The 20,316-nt window shown below is 43.4% G+C and overlaps 1 protein-coding gene and 1 long non-coding RNA gene across 14 annotated transcripts in view; both read right to left on the reverse strand.

The window, feature by feature from the left end:
• The window catches only part of 8430419K02Rik, a 31,760-nt gene extending 24,398 nt beyond the window's left edge, over positions 1-7,362 (reverse strand). For 2 of the 5 annotated variants that reach the window (XR_001780165.2, XR_003949854.1), the window contains exon 1: positions 1,754-7,362. This is a non-coding gene — a long non-coding RNA (RIKEN cDNA 8430419K02 gene). Of the gene's footprint in view, positions 1-1,599 lie in introns of all 5 variants that reach the window. The other 3 variants (XR_003949856.1, XR_003949855.1, XR_003949857.1) reach the window with 3 other exon arrangements.
• A 2,817-nt stretch (positions 7,363-10,179) lies between these two features.
• Positions 10,180-20,316, reverse strand: part of Meis1 (Meis homeobox 1) — a 139,224-nt gene continuing 129,087 nt past the window's right edge. For 4 of the 9 annotated variants that reach the window (XR_001779900.2, XR_001779899.2, XM_017314312.2 and 1 more), the window contains exons 9-12: positions 15,345-15,403; positions 14,139-14,228; positions 13,740-13,834; positions 10,420-11,674 (exon numbers count right to left, since the gene is read on the reverse strand). Coding sequence is in view for 6 of the 9 variants with exons in the window: in XM_017314312.2 (XP_017169801.1) it covers positions 13,776-13,834; positions 14,139-14,228; positions 15,345-15,403 (208 nt within the window). In the remaining 3 variants the exon portion in view is untranslated. Of the gene's footprint in view, positions 11,675-13,739; positions 13,835-14,138; positions 14,229-15,344; positions 15,404-20,316 lie in introns of all 9 variants that reach the window. The other 5 variants (XR_003949337.1, XM_006514559.4, XM_017314313.2 and 2 more) reach the window with 3 other exon arrangements.

Consider the following 20,316-nt stretch of genomic DNA (forward strand, 5'->3'; position numbering starts at 1 on the left):
AGGAGTATTTGACTGGATTCAGGGAAAAGAATCCAAGGAGGATGAGCAAGTCCCAAAGAGTCAGGAGACTCCCTTAGAGAGATGCAGCTGATGAAGGCCTGCCCCACATTCAGGACTGCAAACTTCCGGACCATTTTGAATATTTCAAAATGACACCAGCATACTCCTGATACCATTTCCTTCCACTGTACATTGTAATTACGAGCCACCTTCTCTTTTGTCAAACTCAATCCCTCTAAGCATCCTGCTTTGGGGACCCACTTTGCATTCTGCAATACCCCCTATTCCTCCCAGACATATATGTCAAGGAATAAGGAGTTGAGACATGACATATTAATGTTTTTATCTGGGGACTCTCTGCTCCCACGGGAAGGGAGGGAAACCAAGAGCAGAGGGCGGCGGAAAGCAAGCGAGAAGGAATCACTCCGAAGCTCCTGCGGAAATTCATATTCCGTGTATGTTCCTCCTTCGTCTAGAATAAATCCTGCAGGCCTCCCCACGCAAAGCCGGCGGCGTTTATTTATTTGCATGTCATGCTTATAATGCAGTAGAAAGCAAGACGGATCTTCTAGGAGGGGAGGCGACGACGCTCACCTTTCAGGCTCTCTCCCCTAAATAAAAAAGAATTGACCGGCGGGGCGCCTAAGAATTTATCTTGAGTTTGCGGTCATTACCTCTATTATATGGCCCCAGCAATAAATAAGTCGGGTAGTTACTACCCAACAATAAAACTGTACTGTGTGGGACACCTTACTATTACTTTCTTAATAATCTGTCGCTTCCTTCCCTTTAAATCTTCCAGTCTTGTCTTTTCACTCTTTTACAAGGATCTATCTTCACCCCTTGAGGGTGAAGCTCTCTCGGATCATTTTTATATTTCGTGAACACAATAATTTTTCCTGTCTAAGACTTGCTGTTTTTCCTATTCCCGGCTGCTTAATCTGCTTCAGCACAAAGAGTCGGCCAGGCCGGATCAAATATCCTTTTCTTTTCCCCTCTCTTATTTTAATTACGTTGTGCGTCCCATTAAGGAGACATCCCCGCCCTCCCCGGGTCGCAGCCACCCATGGGGGCTCTGGGAGGAAGGATGCACTCAAGTTCGGTCGCAGCGAGCAAATACAGTACCAGGCAAAAGGGGAGTTTGCCCAGAGTAATTCTCCCGTATGGGGTGGCTGATCTTGGGGATCCCACTCTTTCCACTTTCTGGCTGGCGCTCCACGCAGGCACAGTGCGCCACGCGTGGACACGAACGCCGGCAGCCTGGGCAGTCCTGGGAAATCGGACCTCGCCACACCGCGCTTCCCCGGCACCCGCGACACCCCTAGTCCTGCACCTAGGCTTGGGCGGGAAGTGGGGTGGGGGGGGGGGAGACACAGGGCATAGGAGGGGCGTTCCCCTCGACTGCTGGCTGCGTTCACACCTGAGCTCCCTGGGAACTCGTGCTGGTTTCTCGGTCGCAGACCTAGCAGCTACTCGCCGCCGCGCGTGAGGCCAAGTCCAGTCCTCGCCCGAGCCCCGAATAGCCCCAGGAGCCCTCCACCCTGGGGGCAAGGAGCTGAGCCACCGACCCGCCGGCGCTTTTTCAAAGCACAATCATACTTGTTCTCCCTGCAGCTCCAAAAGTGACGCGCACCGGGAGGAAAGGACTTCGAGCGTCCCTCGGAGCTGGGGTGTCCTGTGAGGAGGGTGCGGGAGCGGGAGATTAGAGGCAAATGGACAGTTACCGCATGGGGAGGAAAGAAAGGAGACGAACCTGCGTGACTTTCCCTTTTGTCTCAACACTGTAGGTCCCTCGACAGCAGCAGGTTCAAACAGCTAACCCCCCACCTAACAAGGTTCCTATGTGTGAGACTTAGATCACTGATAAAAACAGAACCCATGGAGAGAGAGAGGGAGAGAGAAAGAGAGAGAGAGAGAGAGAGAGAGAGAGAGAGAGAGAGAGAGAGAGAGAGAGAGAGAGAGAGAGAGAGACTGAAAAGATGGTGAACTTCTCACCTTTCTTTAATCCAGGTTCTGTGTGTGTGTGTGTGTGTGTGTGTGTGTGTGTGTGTGTGTGTGTGTGTGTGTGTGTGTGTGTGTGTGTGTGGTGTGATGTGTCCATCCTTGTTAATTGCGTTTTGCTGGGGTGATCTTTTAGAACTCGAAAATCGTCTGGGAAAATATTCACGTTTGGGGTAGAAAACATTTTTTATTTATACCCCTGACATTTAAAAGAGCAGAATTAATTTGTTCTGTCTACATTAGCATTGAGAGAAAGTTTCCGAAATTCAGCCTGGGGAAGGGGGGGCGGGGGAGGGGGGTGGAGAAAAAGAAAGCGCGGAAAGGAAGAAGAAAAGCTAACCTTGTTTTGTGTGTCTCTCTCCCTTATATCAGATCTGTAATCAATCATTGAAATAGGAAGCAGCAAAATTGTAAAGATTCGATAGATTAAAATGCAAATGAAAGGTAGAAAAAGAAACATTAACGCGGCCACCAAAGATTTAATAACCGTAAATCAAGGTTTTTCTGTTGCAGCTGCAGTTTGTGTGTTTATGTTTTAATCATGTTCAGTCCATAAATAAATAATTTCTGAAACGAGACTAATTTTTCATTATTTTAACCGTGAGCTATAACACTAAATATTAAACATAGAAAATGTGCATAATGCCACATGCCCAACCCAGAAAGAGAAACCCTTGAAACAATTGTTTAAAAACCAAGAGGTTTCACTTGTGTGTTTTGAAAATCAAAGTATTTGTGCTAAAAATCCTCTCTCCACAGCCCAAAGTTTATTTTCCTTTAATATTTTATGTTAACAATGCACAATTTATTCTAAAGATATGTGTGGCTTCCGCATCCATTTCAGTGTGAGCATTTTCAAGGCAGGAAAATGCCAGAATATATAAATAACACAGAACCCCATTTCAAAGTACCTGGACAATTTCTGGGTAATATTTTATAAATGTTTCTTCTTGGGAAGAAAAATTTGGTGGACAATACATTAAAACTTTTTTAGCTTAATAATGTTATATTTTTTCCACGAAGGGATATCTTATCTCTCTGTTTTATGATCATTCAGTGTAAGCTTGTATGTCAAGGTGTCAGGTTATTCAAACAAACTTTAAGTATTCTTTTTGTTAACTATGCTGAAAGTTTTCCATTTTGGTTTTTCATTTAGAACATTAACTTCTTAATTTAGAGTTTTACCACTTTAAAAAAAAAAGAAAACATTTATTCTTTCTGTTCTTTTCCTATTTTCTCCCTCCCTCCCTTCCTAGTTATTTATTTATTTATTTTGGTGATCTTATTAACATAAGAGAGGGCACTCCATTTCAGCATAGAAATGCTTAAGAATAAGCTTTTTTCCCCTTAACTCTGTCGTTAAACGATTTAGAGTTGTCTAAGCCTCTCCTCTTCCTACAAATTACAAGAACAACCAAATCTAGAGCTCACACCTCCTTCCTCGAACCTTTAAGTTAAATGTGAGCTGAGTTGATATTCTCCTTTCCACCCCAAACAATCAGGTTTTCACTCTGACAGCCCAATAATGCATTTAGTTTGAAATTACACTTGGATCTTTTCTCCTTTGTATTTTTTTTTATTTACTCCAGTACAACGAGATGACTTGATTTTCATGGGATTACATGTACTCCATTCAGTATTAGTGGGACATTGCTACTCAACTAAATACTGCCTTAATGGACAAATGAACTTTTTTATTTGCTAAAGTTTGTAGGTGGGTTTGGAAACAGAGTATGCCACTGATTTGGTTACTGTTGAGAATCAAACAGACACACACATCATTTATCTAAAGAGGAGAGTTGTAGCTCTGTAAAAGGCAGAAGCAAGCACAGAATCATGGGGAATTATTTCAGTTTATTGCTCTTATTAATTAAACCGGATGTGGTTTTATTCTGCACTTTTTATACCGACCTTGTTCGAAGCTTCTGGCGGCTTCGCTTCCCTTCACTCCCAATTCCTCTCATTCATTAGATCCCTTTTTGATGGGGCCTTTCCTACAGTACAGCTCTTAGGAGTTACAGTGGAAAATCTCACGGGTCTTGGGGAAGATCATGCGTCTCCCGCCCCGGGGAAAAACAAAACAAAATACAGGCGGAGAGGGGGAAAAAAAGGAAGAGATGCTTTTCTCATTCTCTTTCAGCATTCCTTTCGTTGAAATGCAAGACAGGTACTTGATTTAGCATTTAAGCAAAAGGTTACACAAACCGCGTTTTAGAAAGTGTTGGGATGTCCGGCAGGGTCAGCCCCAGATCAGATCATTTTTCGAATGCAGACCTAAAGATAATGAGTACTTGTTGTATTAAAGGGGACAAACAGTACTTTGGCTTCCTCTGACCCCAGAATGCACGGCTTGGTTTCATTGATCATCTTCCTTTATGAGATAATGCAATTACAAACATCAATAAGGGGCTGCAAGGGGAATCATTATGCTGTGACAGTGATAAATGACGGTGCAGAAATAGCATGCTTCCCCCCCTAACAATCCTGGAGCCCAGGGGCTCCGGGGGCTGAACACAGTCGCCAAGGAAACAGATGACATCCCAAAAGGCACCAAAGGAAAAAATAAAATGAACAGTCTTTCTTTGCCTTTCACTCTTTTCCGTCTTCCAAAGAGTTAGTTTTGGCTCTAGCAGCAGCTGCCACACAGACATTTCGTTATTTCAGACATTAAAGACTGAAGCAAGCAGTGGGAGACTCCTCCCCTTAGTCCACCCCCACTAGACGGGCACACAAACCTTGCCATTCGCATTTTAGAACACCTGAAAATGCACGTCTCAAAAATCGGATTTGATTTGCACACGCTGTTTACCACCCACCCACCTCCCTCCCCGCACCCCCCAGAAGAAACTGAGTCTCCAGGGGCACAGTGGCGCCTCACGGATCTGCCAGAAAAGGGACTTTGCTAGTGTCTGGTCTCTGCTCTGAGCCGGGAGGCAGCAGTGGTAGGAGCCGGTTACTTGGGGTCTTTGCTGCCTTCCTAGGTTTTTTAGAGGTGACGTTATCAGTGACCCTCGATCTCCCGAAAGGGAGGAATCCGGCTCTTTGAAAGCCTAGACCATGCTCAACAACGTCTTCAAGGGGGATCTCTATGCGCAGTCACCTACTCAAATCCAGAAAAGTGGGTGAGGTTGGCAGAAGGGTTTTGCAGCGATTTCGGCGCTCGCCGCTCACCCCCACCCCCACCCCCAATGCCTGCGGGGACTGGGAGAGGTTAGAGCCTCGGGTCTTCAGGTGAATTCGGAGAACCTGTCACTTTTAGGGTGGTGGAAGAGAAAAGTGCTGAGGTGTGAGGGAGGCCTAGGCAGAAAAGCAAGAAAGGGAGGAGAGAAGGGGAGCCAGAGAGTTGGCCATCCTGTCTTTCAGTCATGTCTCCAACCCAGAGAAAGCAGACAGTGGGATCCTGAACTCTCCGGTACACTCTGCCTGAAGCTAGGGTGCCAAGCCAGAAAAACGACGCCGGGGAGAGGACCCGTAGGTGTATGAAGCAGGTGACTCTACTCTCTGCTTTCCTAATGGGCTAGGACCTGGGAGTAGTTTTCCTCCCAGAGAATAAAGTCACTGGTCCTAATGAACACAGTGTGGGGTAGAGGTGGTCAGGGCTAGGAATTATACAGTTGATCAAAGGAAGACTGGATTAAAACTAAATCCAGAGTTTCAGAGTCGGAATTCCCTGAGGTGGACTGAGCGCGTGAGCAGCACAGGAGTTACTTCTTCACCAGCTAAACCAAGCCCCTAAAAGTGCCTCCCATCTCCCTATTAAAACCCTAGGGTATCATTTTTAGGGCAAAGACTCTACAACGCAAACGTCTAGCGGATTGCCCAATATATTGTTTGTGTTTTCTTTCAGTTCCGCCTTGGAAGAGAATGTTTTAAACTTTTTGGGGGGGCGGCGGGAGGCTGGTTCGATGTGAAAGAGAACCCTACCCTTCCCATTATTTCTTGGCTTCAGTCTCCCAGGAAGACCCCCAACTCTCCCGCCCAGATCTTTTCCCCCAACCAGAGAGCTCTTAGCCTCTAATGCTGCGTCTACCCTTGATGGTATGGTTTGCCAAAGGGCCAGGGGGTGCTGGGTAGCACAGAAGAGACCAGGAAAAATGATGACTCAAACTGGGCGCCCCACACACAAACCCACACCTCCCTGCTTACGGTCCAAACACCCGTTGAGAACCTATATCACCAATTTCTGCTTTAACTGCCTTCCCAAGGGCCGAGGGCCTGTGGGATCCAAAGTGGGGGAAGTTTCTAGGACTTTTAAGGAAACTTGAAGGAGCTTCTGCCCAACACACTGTGACACTATTCTTCTCCATTCTACCGGAGTGCTATACACTCTGGAAGCTCACCCTCTTGCCCAGCCTGACTGTTCAAGGCAGCCTCCAGGGCCCAAGCTCTCACCGACATGCTCCCATGAGCGCCCTGGGATTCGGAAGCCGGGGCTCCGTCTGGAAAAGTCCTGTGAAAGCATTCTGGCAACTACAAACCACTCTGAGGGGTTCCAATTGACGGAGCCCAGAGTGAGCCGAAGAAGTCTTTGAATATGCTTTTGCGCTAACTCATGGACACCCAGGCTACCGAGACAGTTAATTCTTCTTAACTTTGACTTTCAGATGGCGGAGGTGGGGATGGGGGCAAGCATAGGACTCTTCTGCAGACCCCGAGTACCTCGGAGTAGTGTGGGATCACAACTGAGACCCACCCGCCCACGTACCAGCTCCAGCCCCAGCCCCAGCCCCGATGTCGTGCAGAGGGAAACTAAAGGGAGTCTGAGACGCGGCTGGAGCTGGGTGAGCCGGCCGCGGCGGTCTCATTAGAGACATCTCAAAACTCCTCTCAGCCCACCCCCAACACCCCCCTCCCGCCTACACAGGGGGAGCTGAAAGCATCACTGAAGGCTCGGAATTCCAGCGTAAAAGAGCAGTTTTCCCCTTTCACAACGTTCGGACTTTGTCCCTGGAGTTACTCAGTATGCGCTTCTGCCCGGAATGCGATCCCCATACCCAGATCCATCTTCTCTAGGCCCGCTAGGACCCGGCACCCCAACTGCTGTCCTTGTCGTTTGGTCTCCCCAGGGCTCCACCTAGCACGCCTCTCCCCGCGGTAAAACTCGTGGGCCGGGTTCCCCGAGAGGAGACAGCCTCCAAAGGAACTCCTAATACCATCCATACAGCTTTAATGCGCTTATAATTCGATAAGTGATTTCAATTTGAAATTGTTAGTAACTAATTTTATGGGTAATTTTTCCACATCAAATATTTAAGCATCAGATTAAGGGCGCCAGTTCCGACGCATGATCATAAGGGGGTTTCTTCCCCCCCCCTCCCCCCCGCCCCCTCAAAACACACTGCCGCGCTCCGCCTCCCTCCGGTCTCCTACTGCGTCGTTTTTCCAAATCCCCAAAAGGTGGCAGTAGAAGACGACTTTCCTCTTTTCCTGCGGCTCAAAAGAAAGGACAGGGGTGAGGGGCTGGGGGGGGGGGGGAGCGGCGGGGGGAGGGGTGGGGCGAGAAGAGGGCCAGGAGGGACTGGACGGTGCCAGGACTTTGCAAGCTGAGCCTTTAACACGTTTCCACCACCGCGCTAGCGAGAGCAGTGGCGAATTTCCTGGAGACGTCTCGGGCCACGGCGGCGCGCCCGGCGGCCCTGGGGTCGGGGTGCGGGCGACTCGGCACATTTGCACTCAACCCTCAGCCTCGTACAAAAGCGGGAGACGCAGAGAGGGACCCACCGGCTTCTTTCCATTTCTTTGTAGTTTAATATTGTCAATACTGTACAACCAACCTTGGCTCCTCGAGGCCGGGCTCTTCGAACACATAAGTCGGGGGGGGGGGCTGTTAATGGGGGGGAACTGGGGAGGGTGGAGGGAAACTAGGGGCGCAGCGGATGAATTGCAGACCAGTTGCCAAACTTTTTCCCCCTGCTGCCGCTGCTGCGGCTGCCGTGGCTGCAGCCTTTGCTTTGAATGTGTGTAACTAGGAAACAGCAAGCCGTCTGAGAAGACGGAATTTCCAACGTGTAAAATGTTCTTAACGGAACCATTGAGCGAGTGCAATAAGGCGTGAGGGGGAACTAATCTTCCCATTTAAATGTTTGTGGCAATTTTATCTAAATGAATTTTAATGCTAAACGAGGGTAATTCCCCATTTGTAGCGCGTTTGCTTCTTTCCTGTGCTTCTAAAGCAGTCGAACATCGTGCAATGAACAATAACAATAAAAATACTTCCAAGGCATATTATTCATTTTGAATGTGTTATAATTACATTTGATTAAATATGATCGGGTAACATTTTTAAATTTTTTGTAAAAGAAACTTAGTCATACTAGTCTCATTCAGCCAGCGGACTCCCCCCACCCCCCCACCCCCACCCCCAAAAAAGAAGCCTGTATAATTGTGTGCCCTGTTTAGGGGAGGGCGTTTTGTTTTTGTCCTTTAAGAAACATCAAAACCACTCTCCACACCTCTATTATTTTCCTCCTTCCGATAAGTGTCGTCAATAACCTCAAAGCTGGCTCTGAAATTTACAAGAGGAAAAGCTAAAACAGAATTAAACGGGAGGGTGTCAGGGGCAGGAACAGAGAGACCTGAGGAGCAAGGCTCGCACAATCCTCACTCCGAGGGGGGAAACCATGGCACAAAAGCTTGCTTTATTTTTTTCTAATTCCTAGACATTAATGATCATGATTCTTTTTAATCTCCACATTCCCCAGCCCCCCTTTGCTTGCGCTCACTCTTCCCCTCCACCCCCAGCCTCTCCCCCTGTTCTTTTCACCACCCTCTCCTTTCCCCCTCCTCCCCCCTCCCCGGCTTTCTCCCCACCCCGCCCCCTCCTACCCCAACTAGGCTAGAGCCTCCAGGATAATAAAGGCTGACTCACCGGGCTTGTACTGGGGAGGCAGAAGTAAAAGGACGGTTAGTTTATAAAGTTTATTATTATTTTTAAAAGTAAATAAATGGTTGTTAACTGCAACTAACCACCCATCAAAGAAAATGATTTCACTAATATGGACTCTTATGCAGTCGTAGAATTGTCTCGGGGCCAAAATAGGAAAGTTAAACAGTCCCATCTTTGGGGGGGCGAGCAGGGCGAGGTGGGCAACAGCTCTGAGACCAGGCTGCAACCTCTCTCACGTTCTCTCTCTCTCTCTCTCTCTCTCTCTCTCTCTCTCTCTCTCTCTCTCTCTCTCTCTCTCTCTCTCTCTCTCTCTCTCTCTCTCTCTCTCTCTCTCTCTTCTCCCTCCCTCCCCCACCCCCTCTCTCTTCTGCACACCCACGTGTCAGAAACAAGGCCCCATAAACAAAAGGTGAGAGTGCACACCTCTGCTCCTGCAGGTGAGGCAGTGACTCACCATTACCATTACTGAGTAGAGCCAACCCACAGCTGGTTTCTCTTTCCAAATAGAAAACAGGATTGCTGTGGGCAGTTTATAAGGTGACAAGGGTCTGAATGTCAGGCTAGAGTTTAAGGCTTCTGACTCATCCTTTGTTCCCAAAGCAACCAAAAGGCTGTTTTCTTAAAAAATTAATTTGCCTTCATTAAAATATTTGGATATTTCCCTTAGCTTTATGAAGCACTTTTTAGAGCAGCGATTTTATTTAAGTGAAATTATAAGCTATTGCAGCTTAAACATGTTATTTTGAACCATTTAGCTGGCTGCCATGCAGAAATTCTGTACAGCTGTTCTGGAAAATTGGTTAATAACCAGTTTTATCCAATGAGAACATAGAGCATATTTATAAAAATTAGATTTTGAAGTCTGGTCTCTTCAATTTTATATAGTTAATTTCTTAATAAACATGTACTGCTGGCCCTAGATAACATCCCTGGCAAAAGGCTGACTGTGGGCTTCAGCTCTGTCACAGCAGGATTTTACTGATCATGTAGGCGACTAATACTGAATGAAGTCTGAGGCTACAGCTAGCTTAGTGACTTTAACCCTTAATTTTGTTGGTATTACCAATTCGTTAAGTCATCTTAATCCAGTAGTTATTGTTAAATAATTTACTCAGTGGTTACAATTTTCAAATACATATGGCCCAGGGAGCTAATTGTTTGTTATCATTAAAAATGCTGTACTAATCATTAAAAGTTTGAGGGACACATCTTGTAAGCAGTAAAGTCAGAATGACAAAAAATAACCTTTTCATTCTGGAGTCTGACGTCATGACTGCACTCAATGACTGAAGCTGGACCTGGAGTTTGCATACTTTTAAATGCTAAGATAGGACACAGTGTGCCATGACTGTTATTAATAATTAGCTCCTTGTTTTCTTGATAGAAAAAGGCTATTGACAAGCATTTTTTATCCACAACAAAAAGTATAATTAGCGTACCCCACTCAGTTAACCTTATATGCATGCCACCTTGCACTAATCTGCTACTTTCACAAAAAAAAAAACAAAATAAATGCAATAATACAGTTCATCTTTCCAGTCCTTTTTGCACAAAATTTATTTACAATGTCTACATAAATGCTCCAAGGTGGGACTATGGAAAAATACACACATGACCAATGCTTTGCTGAGAAACAAAGTCAACATATTAAAAAATAAATCTTCAGTCTATGTTTTTTGAGCTGCATAAAACAGGAAGTGATGTATAAGGTGATGGTTGTTGTTGCATGGGGACGATGATGCTTGATGTGACAGTTAGGCTTCTAAACACACACGGCCTTTGGGTTTCCATGCCTCCTCCTACCAGTCTCCTTAAGACACTGCCTGCAACAGCTGATTAATCATTGTTGGTGACTGCAGTTTTTCCCATCCTTCCCGATTTACATCTGTTCAGGCCAATTCAAATATGGTGAGTAAATGAATTAGACATGCAAATTCAAGCCCCAGGCTAGAAAGAGGGAGAGGGAGGAGAAGAGAGAGAGAGAGAGAGAGAGAGAGAGAGAGAGAGAGAGAGAGAGAGAGAGAGAGAGCGCACGCACATGGCTGAAATCCTAGGCAAGAAGAAAGATTCTTCTGCCTGATAGTTATTTTAATGCTCTAAAAATCCTGCAAATCAGACCTTCCTGTCCCTTGCAGGATAACTGTAAGGCTTTTTAATGTAAGGAGGCTTCTGGAGGAAGTGAACAGCTATGGAAACAACACACATAGTGTGGAAAAATTTCACATTTTTTTTAAAAAATCTATAAGAAACAACGTAATATGGATAACAGTATAATAGCATTTACAATATTTCACTCTTTGTTCTTTTAATGTCTTATATAGTTATTTTTGCATGTCCCCCGAGTTGACTTCGGATGGTTCTCCTGCATTTTAAGAGTCCCTATGAAGAACTAGGGATGCTCCTTGGTCCAAAGTAGATGTCAAGAATGGAACTCCATAGTCCTTGCAGGAAAAGACCTGATTCGAGATCAGTCACCATTGTAGACAACGCATATTCCCTTAAGCTACTGAGCGTGAATGTCCATGACTTGTGCACTCATTGTCGGGTCTCCTGTGTTAAGAACCGAGGGGCTTGAGGCTGACATTGGCATTCCAGGGTGGGGCTGTCCTCCATGCATCATCACTGCGGGGTGGTGAGGGTGTCCAGGAATGTACGTATGCATGGGGGGCCCATGACGCAGCTGAGCAGGATGGGGGGGCATCTGGGCTTGGGTATAACTCGGCTGTCCCATACTCACACCCATTGGGCCACCCCGGGCTACATACTCCCCTGGCATACTTTGCAGCCCTGTAGAAATTCAAAAGAAAGAAACAAAAAAAAAAAAACAAAAAATTACAGAAAGGCAACAGTGTGGTTCTGACTATGGCAATCCTATGAAAGCCAGGGAACATTGTGATGAAGGAAGGGACTGGGGCCTTGTGAGACATTATTTTGATTCATGTGGAAGAAGATAAAAGGATAAGGATGTCAAGCTGGAATCAGAACTGTTTCCCTTGCAGGGCCATTGGACCAGTCCTACCAAGTCTAGTTTTAAACAAAAACACATTGGTTTCTGATTTAAAGAAGCATTTTTGTTCTATCGAGAGCTCTGGTCACTAAACATTTCACACGAAGCAGAACAAGGCAAGCTCAGTGACAATGATTACTTAGCAAATCCTGTACCTTTGGAGGGGGGGATCAAAACAGTTATCAATAAATTCCTTCCACATGGCCTCTTAGAGCTGGAGGGGAAGAAAGGCTTCACAGAACTCTGTCTACCTTACAATGATTTTGAGAACAATAAGAAAAATTGGACCTAAAACAATACTCCTCTTGCTTTGAGGGGCCTCTTGTCTTCTGCATGGATTGCTCTAGTTGATGGAAAGTGACGGGCGTATTGTTTCTGAGAGCCATAAGCTCCATCATCATCAAGGGTGAAAGGCAGAACGCCATTGCTAAGTATGTTCAATTGGCTTTAGTTCTAAGTAATAGCACACTGTGAATGCGATGAACACCTTCGAATAAGGTCTCCAGGCTCTGGCAATGAATGGCTGCTTAATCTAGCCTAAAGGAACATTTTTAAACTAATGAAAATTGCTTATAAAATATACTGTACCCACAGCTCTTTAATCAAAAAAGATGATAATATTTTTTGTAATAACCTATTAATTTAATTGGTCACGAAGCATAAAATACATCATTTAAATTTAATTGACCCAGAAACTAAGAAACAATATTTAAATTAACTAAGCTAGAGAATTCCATGATGAGGTAATAAGACTGTTGATTTCCAAGCTCAATGGAATGCTTTCAGAGTGAATTGTTAAACTTATATTGGACTCCCACCCACAGAAGAAGACCAGCATGTGTTACCCTTGGCCTCAGCAAGAATTTTAAATAGTGTGTTAATATAATCAGGGGCACATCCAAGACTCTGAAATCATGGCTCTTAATTCCAAAAAGGAACGCTAGAGAGATGCTGTTAAGGGCAATTTAGGAAATGAACTAGGGCTTTGGAGTTCAAAACAGTTTTGCTTGTTTGAACTCAAATTTCTGGGGTGTCCTTTTAGGAGAGAAAATGACAGAGTGAGAATCTGGGACAGTTTTCCTAGGCTCACTGCACTAGGCCTGCCACTGAAGATTGCATTAATGATCTCTATTTTTGTATACTGAATAAGTCAAATCCATTTGTCACACTGCAAGTGATGGCATACTTAATTTGGATATAGTCAATTAGCCTGGGCTAAGCCCTGAAGCCTGCTGTGCACACCTCTATTTTGTATTCTCCCTTTTTCCATTGCCACACGTAATCCCATTATGATGGACAGACAAAGGAACAAACTAAGGGAAAAAAAAATCAAAGTTTAGTTGTCTGAAGCTCAAAATATGCCTTTACTTACCCTAAGTAAAGCTGTGTTTATTTTACCTAAAAGAAGTTCTCTGTTTGGCTTTTTGGTGTCTTGCAGGTTAGTGTAGAAATGTAACTCATGCATCAACTGCGGTTAGACAGATTTATGGCACTTTGGGGACATGCTCTTTCCTCTCCTTGCACTGCTGCAGACTGCTTACATTTTGCAAATCAGTCTGTTGCTATGACAACCCACTCCCCCACCTCCTGACTGTTTCTTGTTTTGTCATGTGGTCAGTACTGTACAATAGCAACACACAGGATAAATGTATATCATACACAGAATTTATCAGCCTAAAACCTTGATCAAAACCAACGAGAGAAAAAAAATGAAAGGAGCAAGAAATAAGGCTTTAATGGAAAGGAAGAAAGAAGCATGAAGCTATGGGCAAGGAGAACATGAGAGGACGCAGAAGGAGAATGTTCCTAGGACAAAGTGAAGACAAAGGCCCCGTTTGTACTTACTTCCCCCTGGCTTTCGATTGGTTAACTAGATGAAGGTTACATGTAGTGCCACTGCCCCTCCATGCCCATATTCATGCCCATTCCACTCATAGGTCCTAGAAGGGAGATAAAAATCCAAGAAGAGGCCAGAAGATGAGCAAAGTCAACAGATAGTGCCAAAAGACCCTTTAAAAAAACCACAGGTTCTAGGTGGCTGAGAGGCAGTAAGATATTGCACACATAAAGGTCCTGGCTTCCCCTTTGAGGTCTTAGATGCACAGATGGTAGGCAAGGCGAGGCAGGCAGCTGGAGAAAGCAGAGGGTGGACTTCTTTACCTGCCCTGACAGGGACTTGGGGAGGGTAACACTTCTGGAGTTAAACGTGAAAAAGTACCATACCAAAAAAAAAAAAAGTCTTACCTGGCGCTCTGATGCCCATGTGCTGCTGACCGTCCATTACAAAACCTCCCATTGGCTGTCCATCAGGGTTATAAGGTGTCCCTTGGCTGACTACAAAAGTACACAGCACAACTTCTTAATAACGGGGGAGGGGAGAGAGCTAGGAGAGGGGAGGGGGCACAGAGAACATACCAAGCAGATTACATGTGGTTTTTTTTTGTTGTTGTTATTGTTGTTGTTTTGTTTTTTTTTTTTAACCAAAGTTAATTCTTTCTCTCAGGCCAGTTCTATATACCTGGGAGACTACAGTTTCAAGTGTTATCTGTGTTCAAGGAACAGGCTAGCCACGAAATTCATGGTGGGGAGGTTTGTCTGCTGGTTCCATCATGGGCATTTTAAGAAAAGAAGACACTGGAACCTGACTAACTGGGTATGGGCCCAGTGTGGTGCCAACAGAGCTTTGATGGAGCTGAGAGCAGAGTGGTATTTCAGAGGCAGGGTTCAACCCTGCAGCATCACCCCAGGTATAATTTGGTCGCTGCCTTTGCTACCATGTTATAATACAAAACAAATCCTAGGGCTCATGACTGAAAAACAAACAAACACGAAAAGGTGTTATTTTTTTTTTAAACTGCGAGCACCAGAAGACAGATACTAATGAGCGAGGCATGAGAATAAGAGCCGTGTATTTATATCACTAACCAAATCCTGTGTTTTAACTGTACATGAAAAGCTGTTTCAGAAGTGAGCTGCCTTGGGTTATTAAAGCACACAAAAGCTCTACCTCACTGAATGTCTTTGAACTTTACTGAGTCCCACAAGTGATCCCGACCCCTTTGCCCTTTTGACAGGTAATAAAGTTTACAGCAATTCCACACCAAGCCATGCACCAGGGAGTGGTCATAGTGGCAGAAAGCTGGGTAGGCAAACTTGGGGGAAAAATAACATTAATATATTGAATGTTTACAAAGAAGGTTGTAGCTGAGCACTTGGAGGTTTAAGAGTTACTTTTCTCCTATGGCTTTTTATTCTCTACCTTCTTCAAATGTTTTATAATGATGTTAAATTGATTAGTGTGGTTACAAAACCAAACTGGTTTCATTTCTAAAGCCAGGCACTCGTAGTACTCACTCCCAGTTCATTTACCAGGCAGCAGCCCTCCTGGTGAATGGCTTGAGGATGCTTTTCGCTTGCCTGACTTGAATACAGTCACTAGAGGGGACTTGCCTGCTCGGTTGGACTGGTCTATCATGGGCTGCACTATTCTTCTCCGGGCATTAATAAACCTGTAACCAAGAAAGCAAAGCATATCATTATTGCATAAAAACATAAACAAAAGGTAGAGGAAGAAATGAATCACAGAAAGAAGAGCAGGGCCCTGGCAAGCTCAGCCCAGCCTCCTTTCTCTCCCTCGCGGACAGCTTCACATGCGGCAAAACCTACAACCCCGTGACCTTTGAGTACAAGGCTTGGGTTTCTGAGTTGATTTATGTTTGCCTGTTTTACCACAGTTGGACACTTCCATTTCATCTTTTCATGGGGGAATTAGCAGAGTTTTCAGGAAACAATGCTAGCCACCACTCTTTTCAAAAGGCCGGGTGGGAGTCGGAGGAGACACAGAGGAGAAGCTCTGAGGACATCTGCTCCCTCCCAATTACTGACATTTCAATCTTACACTTTCTGACTTCTTTTTCACAGTGTGTTTTATCCAAACCTCCCCTACCTTTTGCAAACCTAGTTTCATCCTTATGTCCACCCCTAAGATAACGAGCCCGGTTGGCAGCACACCATCAATTGAAAGAATGTCTGGAGTTTATCACTATTAACTCACACTTCTGGGGACTTTAAAGAAATTCATTCCTTGGAGAGATTTCTTGGGGTGACTTTTTTTTCTCTTTATGCAAAATCCGAAGTCAAGACAAGGTCACATCTATACAGCAATTGAATTTATAATTTTGCTTTCTTCCGCTACTACTGAAAATTTATAAACATCTTACTAAGATATTAAAGTCACTCTATATTAATTTAAAAGATTGTTTGGTACAAGTTGTTTTATAGCTCCTTCAAAAAATATAAAGTCACTGAAATAAAACAAAACAAACAAATAAAAACAAAATAAAACAAAATTTTAAAAACCCTGTTAACTCTGAAACCATCTCCACAAGATATTTAGCTCTTAAGCTTTTTGTCCTGGGTTATAAGAATTGTTTGTCAAATCCAGAAAATGCAGAGTATGTGTTGGGTTACTAAAGTTCTCAACCCAACTCTGAGCAGGACATCAGAAATGTGATAAAAAGTTCAATACTACCCTATTAATAATTGAAGGGTTTACAGTCTGATATAAATTTTAGTTTGTACATGTGTCTATTTGAGCAAAGAAAGCAGTTCTGGGACTCCAAATCATTAAACAGTCAAAGATGTGTCTTTAAAATAAAAATACATGCTTCATAACATTTTAAGATTCTCAATATCCTGTACCTGCTTGTGTCCCCTCTGAGAAGCAATTAAGGGAAATGACGGAAGTGGTTTCTGACTAAAAGGGTCAGTGTGGGTGCAGACCTGTAGAGGCTACATAAACTGTTCCAGTTTCTACGAATGAAGTCCCTGAACTGCTAATAAAAATATTTAAAACACAGGATCTACAACAAATTGTGTTGCAAATCAGGTTATCGTTATCTTATATAAGCCATGAAAATTGGAATCATGTGAGCAGAAGGTTAGACTAATTCTCCGCTCTCATTATAAGCACAGGTGTAGCACAAACACCATGTGAAATAACCAATTAAAATGGAAAAAAATCTGCCGTTTCATTAGCTGCCTGTACTGCATGACCAATTAGAAAATTATTTAATATTAATATTCTGCATATACCAAAAGTAATTTTCATAGTAACTTACAGGTAAGAGAGCAGCCTCATCATTACACACCCAAACTGAGCAGCCAAAGAATTCTCCGTCTGCGTAGTTCTTTATGTAATCTCGGCTGACAGGAGAAACTTAGTCTGCTCACTTTCTGTTTAATTCTTTGTAAAGACATTTTATGGGTAGGGAAAGTGATTTTTTTGTTGTTGTTTTGATTTGATTCGTTGAGACAGGGTTTCTCTGTGTAGCCCTGGTTGTCTTGGAACTCACTCTGTAGACTGTGCTGGTTTAGAACTCACAAAAGATCCACCTGCCTCTGCCTCCCACGTGCTGGGATTAAAGGTGTGTACAATGAGGACAATTTTTAACAAGGCTCAAGAAACTGAATGACTTATTTCCAGGCATGTGCTACCAAAAAGATGCTAAGACTTCGTTGATGACACAAAACTTAGGGAATGGCCATGATTTCTTTCCTTTCTAAGGTTGGGACTACAGCAGCCATTTGTGTCCACACACGTAGTTTCAGACAAGGAGTAAGCATGACAACGAACACCTTAAAAATGGAGAATGTCTATGGCTGCCCAGCTTGGGTATGTAAAGAGGAGGCTGCTCAAAAAAAAAAATCTGTAACTCAGGTTTTCCATATTCCCACATAGGTCTCCTCCATACTGAATCACGTAGGCTTCCAAAGACCAACACAAAATAACCAGCTCAGGTCACCAATTCATGACCATTCAGCCCGTGGCACCAAAAATGGTAAATCACGTTTAGGAAGTGCTTAATCATTTAGCTTGGCCATTAACATGGATGTCTAGAACATCCCACCAAATCAATGCATAGCCTCTCCTGGAAGCCAACACAGCACTAAACATCTTCCCTAAGAGTCTGTCTTTGAACAATGTGAGCTGCCTGAAGTTCCCATTCTTCATCTAAAATCATTTCTTGGTACAGCTTTCCAGGACAATTTGAACAAGCTCATTCAACATCTGAACATAGCAATCATATTTTCTAGGCTTCTTTCCTTTTTTTTTTTCCCCTGGGTTAAACATCCATGGTTCTTCAAAGGTTTTCTTTTTAGAGCTGAGTCCCTCTCATATTTTGAGCCTGTTATCACTCAGGCCTCTCTATTCAGTTTGCTGAGACTATATCTCTCTGGAGGTTGGCAGAGATATACTTACTGGTCACATTTACTTGGGGCCTGTCCTGGTCCCCACATAAAGGACAAATTCATTACCACATCCCCTTAACTCATCACCCGTTGGTACTAGGTATGATTTACTACTTTTTGTATTGATGATAACTGTTTTTAAATTGACTTCCAGATATAAGAGACTCATAGATTCTATGGACACCAGGATGAGAATCCTGTCATTAAAACCAATATCAATCAGAAACACTGGGAATCAAGTAAAACTCATCCACTTTGAATTGCACAGCTGTGTACTAGGTCTGCATAGAACTTTCTTGCTTGCCTGAAGGCAGGACTCCATGGAGCCCAAGCTGGCCTCAAGCTTGCTATACAGCTCAGAAGGGTGACCCTGAAATCCTGAATGCTACGATTACAGGCATTTTTAACTATGCCCAGTCTATGAGGTTTGTGAGACTTATCTCAGGGCCTAGTAGGTGCTGTGCAGTACCAACTGATCTACACCTTCAACCCAACTTCCTCTTTCAGAAAGCCATCATTTGAAAGCATTTCAAAATAATGAAATATTATCAATATATTTGGGACATAGTAAATTCTTGGAACATTATTAAATCATAATCTCTATACTATTATGAAAAATTTGCATCATGGGTTAAGGTCACAGTGAACACCTTCACCTAAAAGTAGCTAGTTAAACAGCAAAGTATTTCATTTTCTAAAATGATACTTCATTTCTGTGTGCATGATTTTACAACTCAGCATCACAGGGGCCCCCAGGACTTTTCCACTGAAACTGCTTTTTAGAATTAGCTGCAGACGGCAGAGGCAGCATTTAGAAGGCTTCAGGGGTGAATTCAGATACAAAAAGATTTTTTCCTTCTGGGCAAAGCAATAAAATGGCCTTCTCGCTCCTCCCACTATAAGTCAAACTGAGGTCAGCTCCCTTGTCTCACGATCTGTTTAAATAAACTGGCCCTGGTGTTTGTTTCTCCAGTGCCCTTTGACCTGGGACTCATCCTCCCTGCGTTGGTGACAGAATGCTTTGCTTTGCGTTGTGAGAGAAACAAAATTATCAAGAAGTTTCTAAGCCTGGAAAATAGCAAAATGCTGTTAGAGTAGATGTGAGCATAAATGAACATATTTTCCTTCTTAAAACACTGTTATTTACGGAGAAATCAAAATAAATACTTTATATATATATATATATATATATATATATATATATATGTATATACACACATACTGAAATTAGATCAAGTAAAAAGTAATGTCTCTGGGAAGAAGTGAGAGGGAGGTGGAGTAAGCACACATTAGAATATAGAATGTGAAAACATTTTCCAATGGCTACAGAAGTCTGTCTTTAAAATAACTGGTATTTAGATATAATTCAAATGTAGATGTCAGGAATGTGACTGTGAGCTTGGCTTACTCACTAAAATGGGCAGTTTTACACTTTTTCTTAATAGAATATAGCCAAAATATACTACAATTTAGGTTTTTTAAGACACTAAATTGTTCAGTTAAATGATCTTTAAAGGTTGTAAATGTTTTATTTGCCTTTGTATATTACTGTACACACACACACACACACACACACACACAAACACACACCTTAATTATAAAGTGCTTTGAAGAACTCAACTCCTTTTCTGAGGGTGATAAACAACTGAATTAAGGAAAGAAGGCTGCATCTCCTTGTGTGCGCAGCACAGAGCAAAATTTGTATTGAGAGCCAATTCTTTTTCCTGAGGCCAAGTCTTACCAAGGAAAGGAATATAGCACTTTGACCTTACAGCTCCCTCCATGTCCAAATAAACAGAGATATATTTCTTTCTGCCCTGGTTGTTTGTTTAGGACTCAGTGTCCTTATAAGGAGGAGTGGAGCTAAGACAGAAAAGAAAGTCTCCCAGCATTAGAGATTTGGGATCATCTATAAATTGAATTTTACTTTTTGTGTTTTATAAGAATCAGACAAGGAGATTGCAAACTGTATCTGAATTTTGGTTTGTTTTTTTTTTTAATTTTTTCTCTTTCACTTCTTTTCACTTCTTTTGGGTTTTTTTAGATTTATTTATTTTTATTCATATGAGTACACTGTAGCTCTCTTGAGACACACACCAGAAGAGTGCTTTGGATCCCATTACAAATGGTGTGAGCCACCATGTGGTTCCTGGGAATTGAACTCAGAACC

Source organism: Mus musculus, chromosome 11 (assembly GCF_000001635.26).
Source record: "Mus musculus strain C57BL/6J chromosome 11, GRCm38.p6 C57BL/6J".
In the NCBI taxonomy this organism is placed as follows: domain Eukaryota; kingdom Metazoa; phylum Chordata; class Mammalia; order Rodentia; family Muridae; genus Mus; species Mus musculus.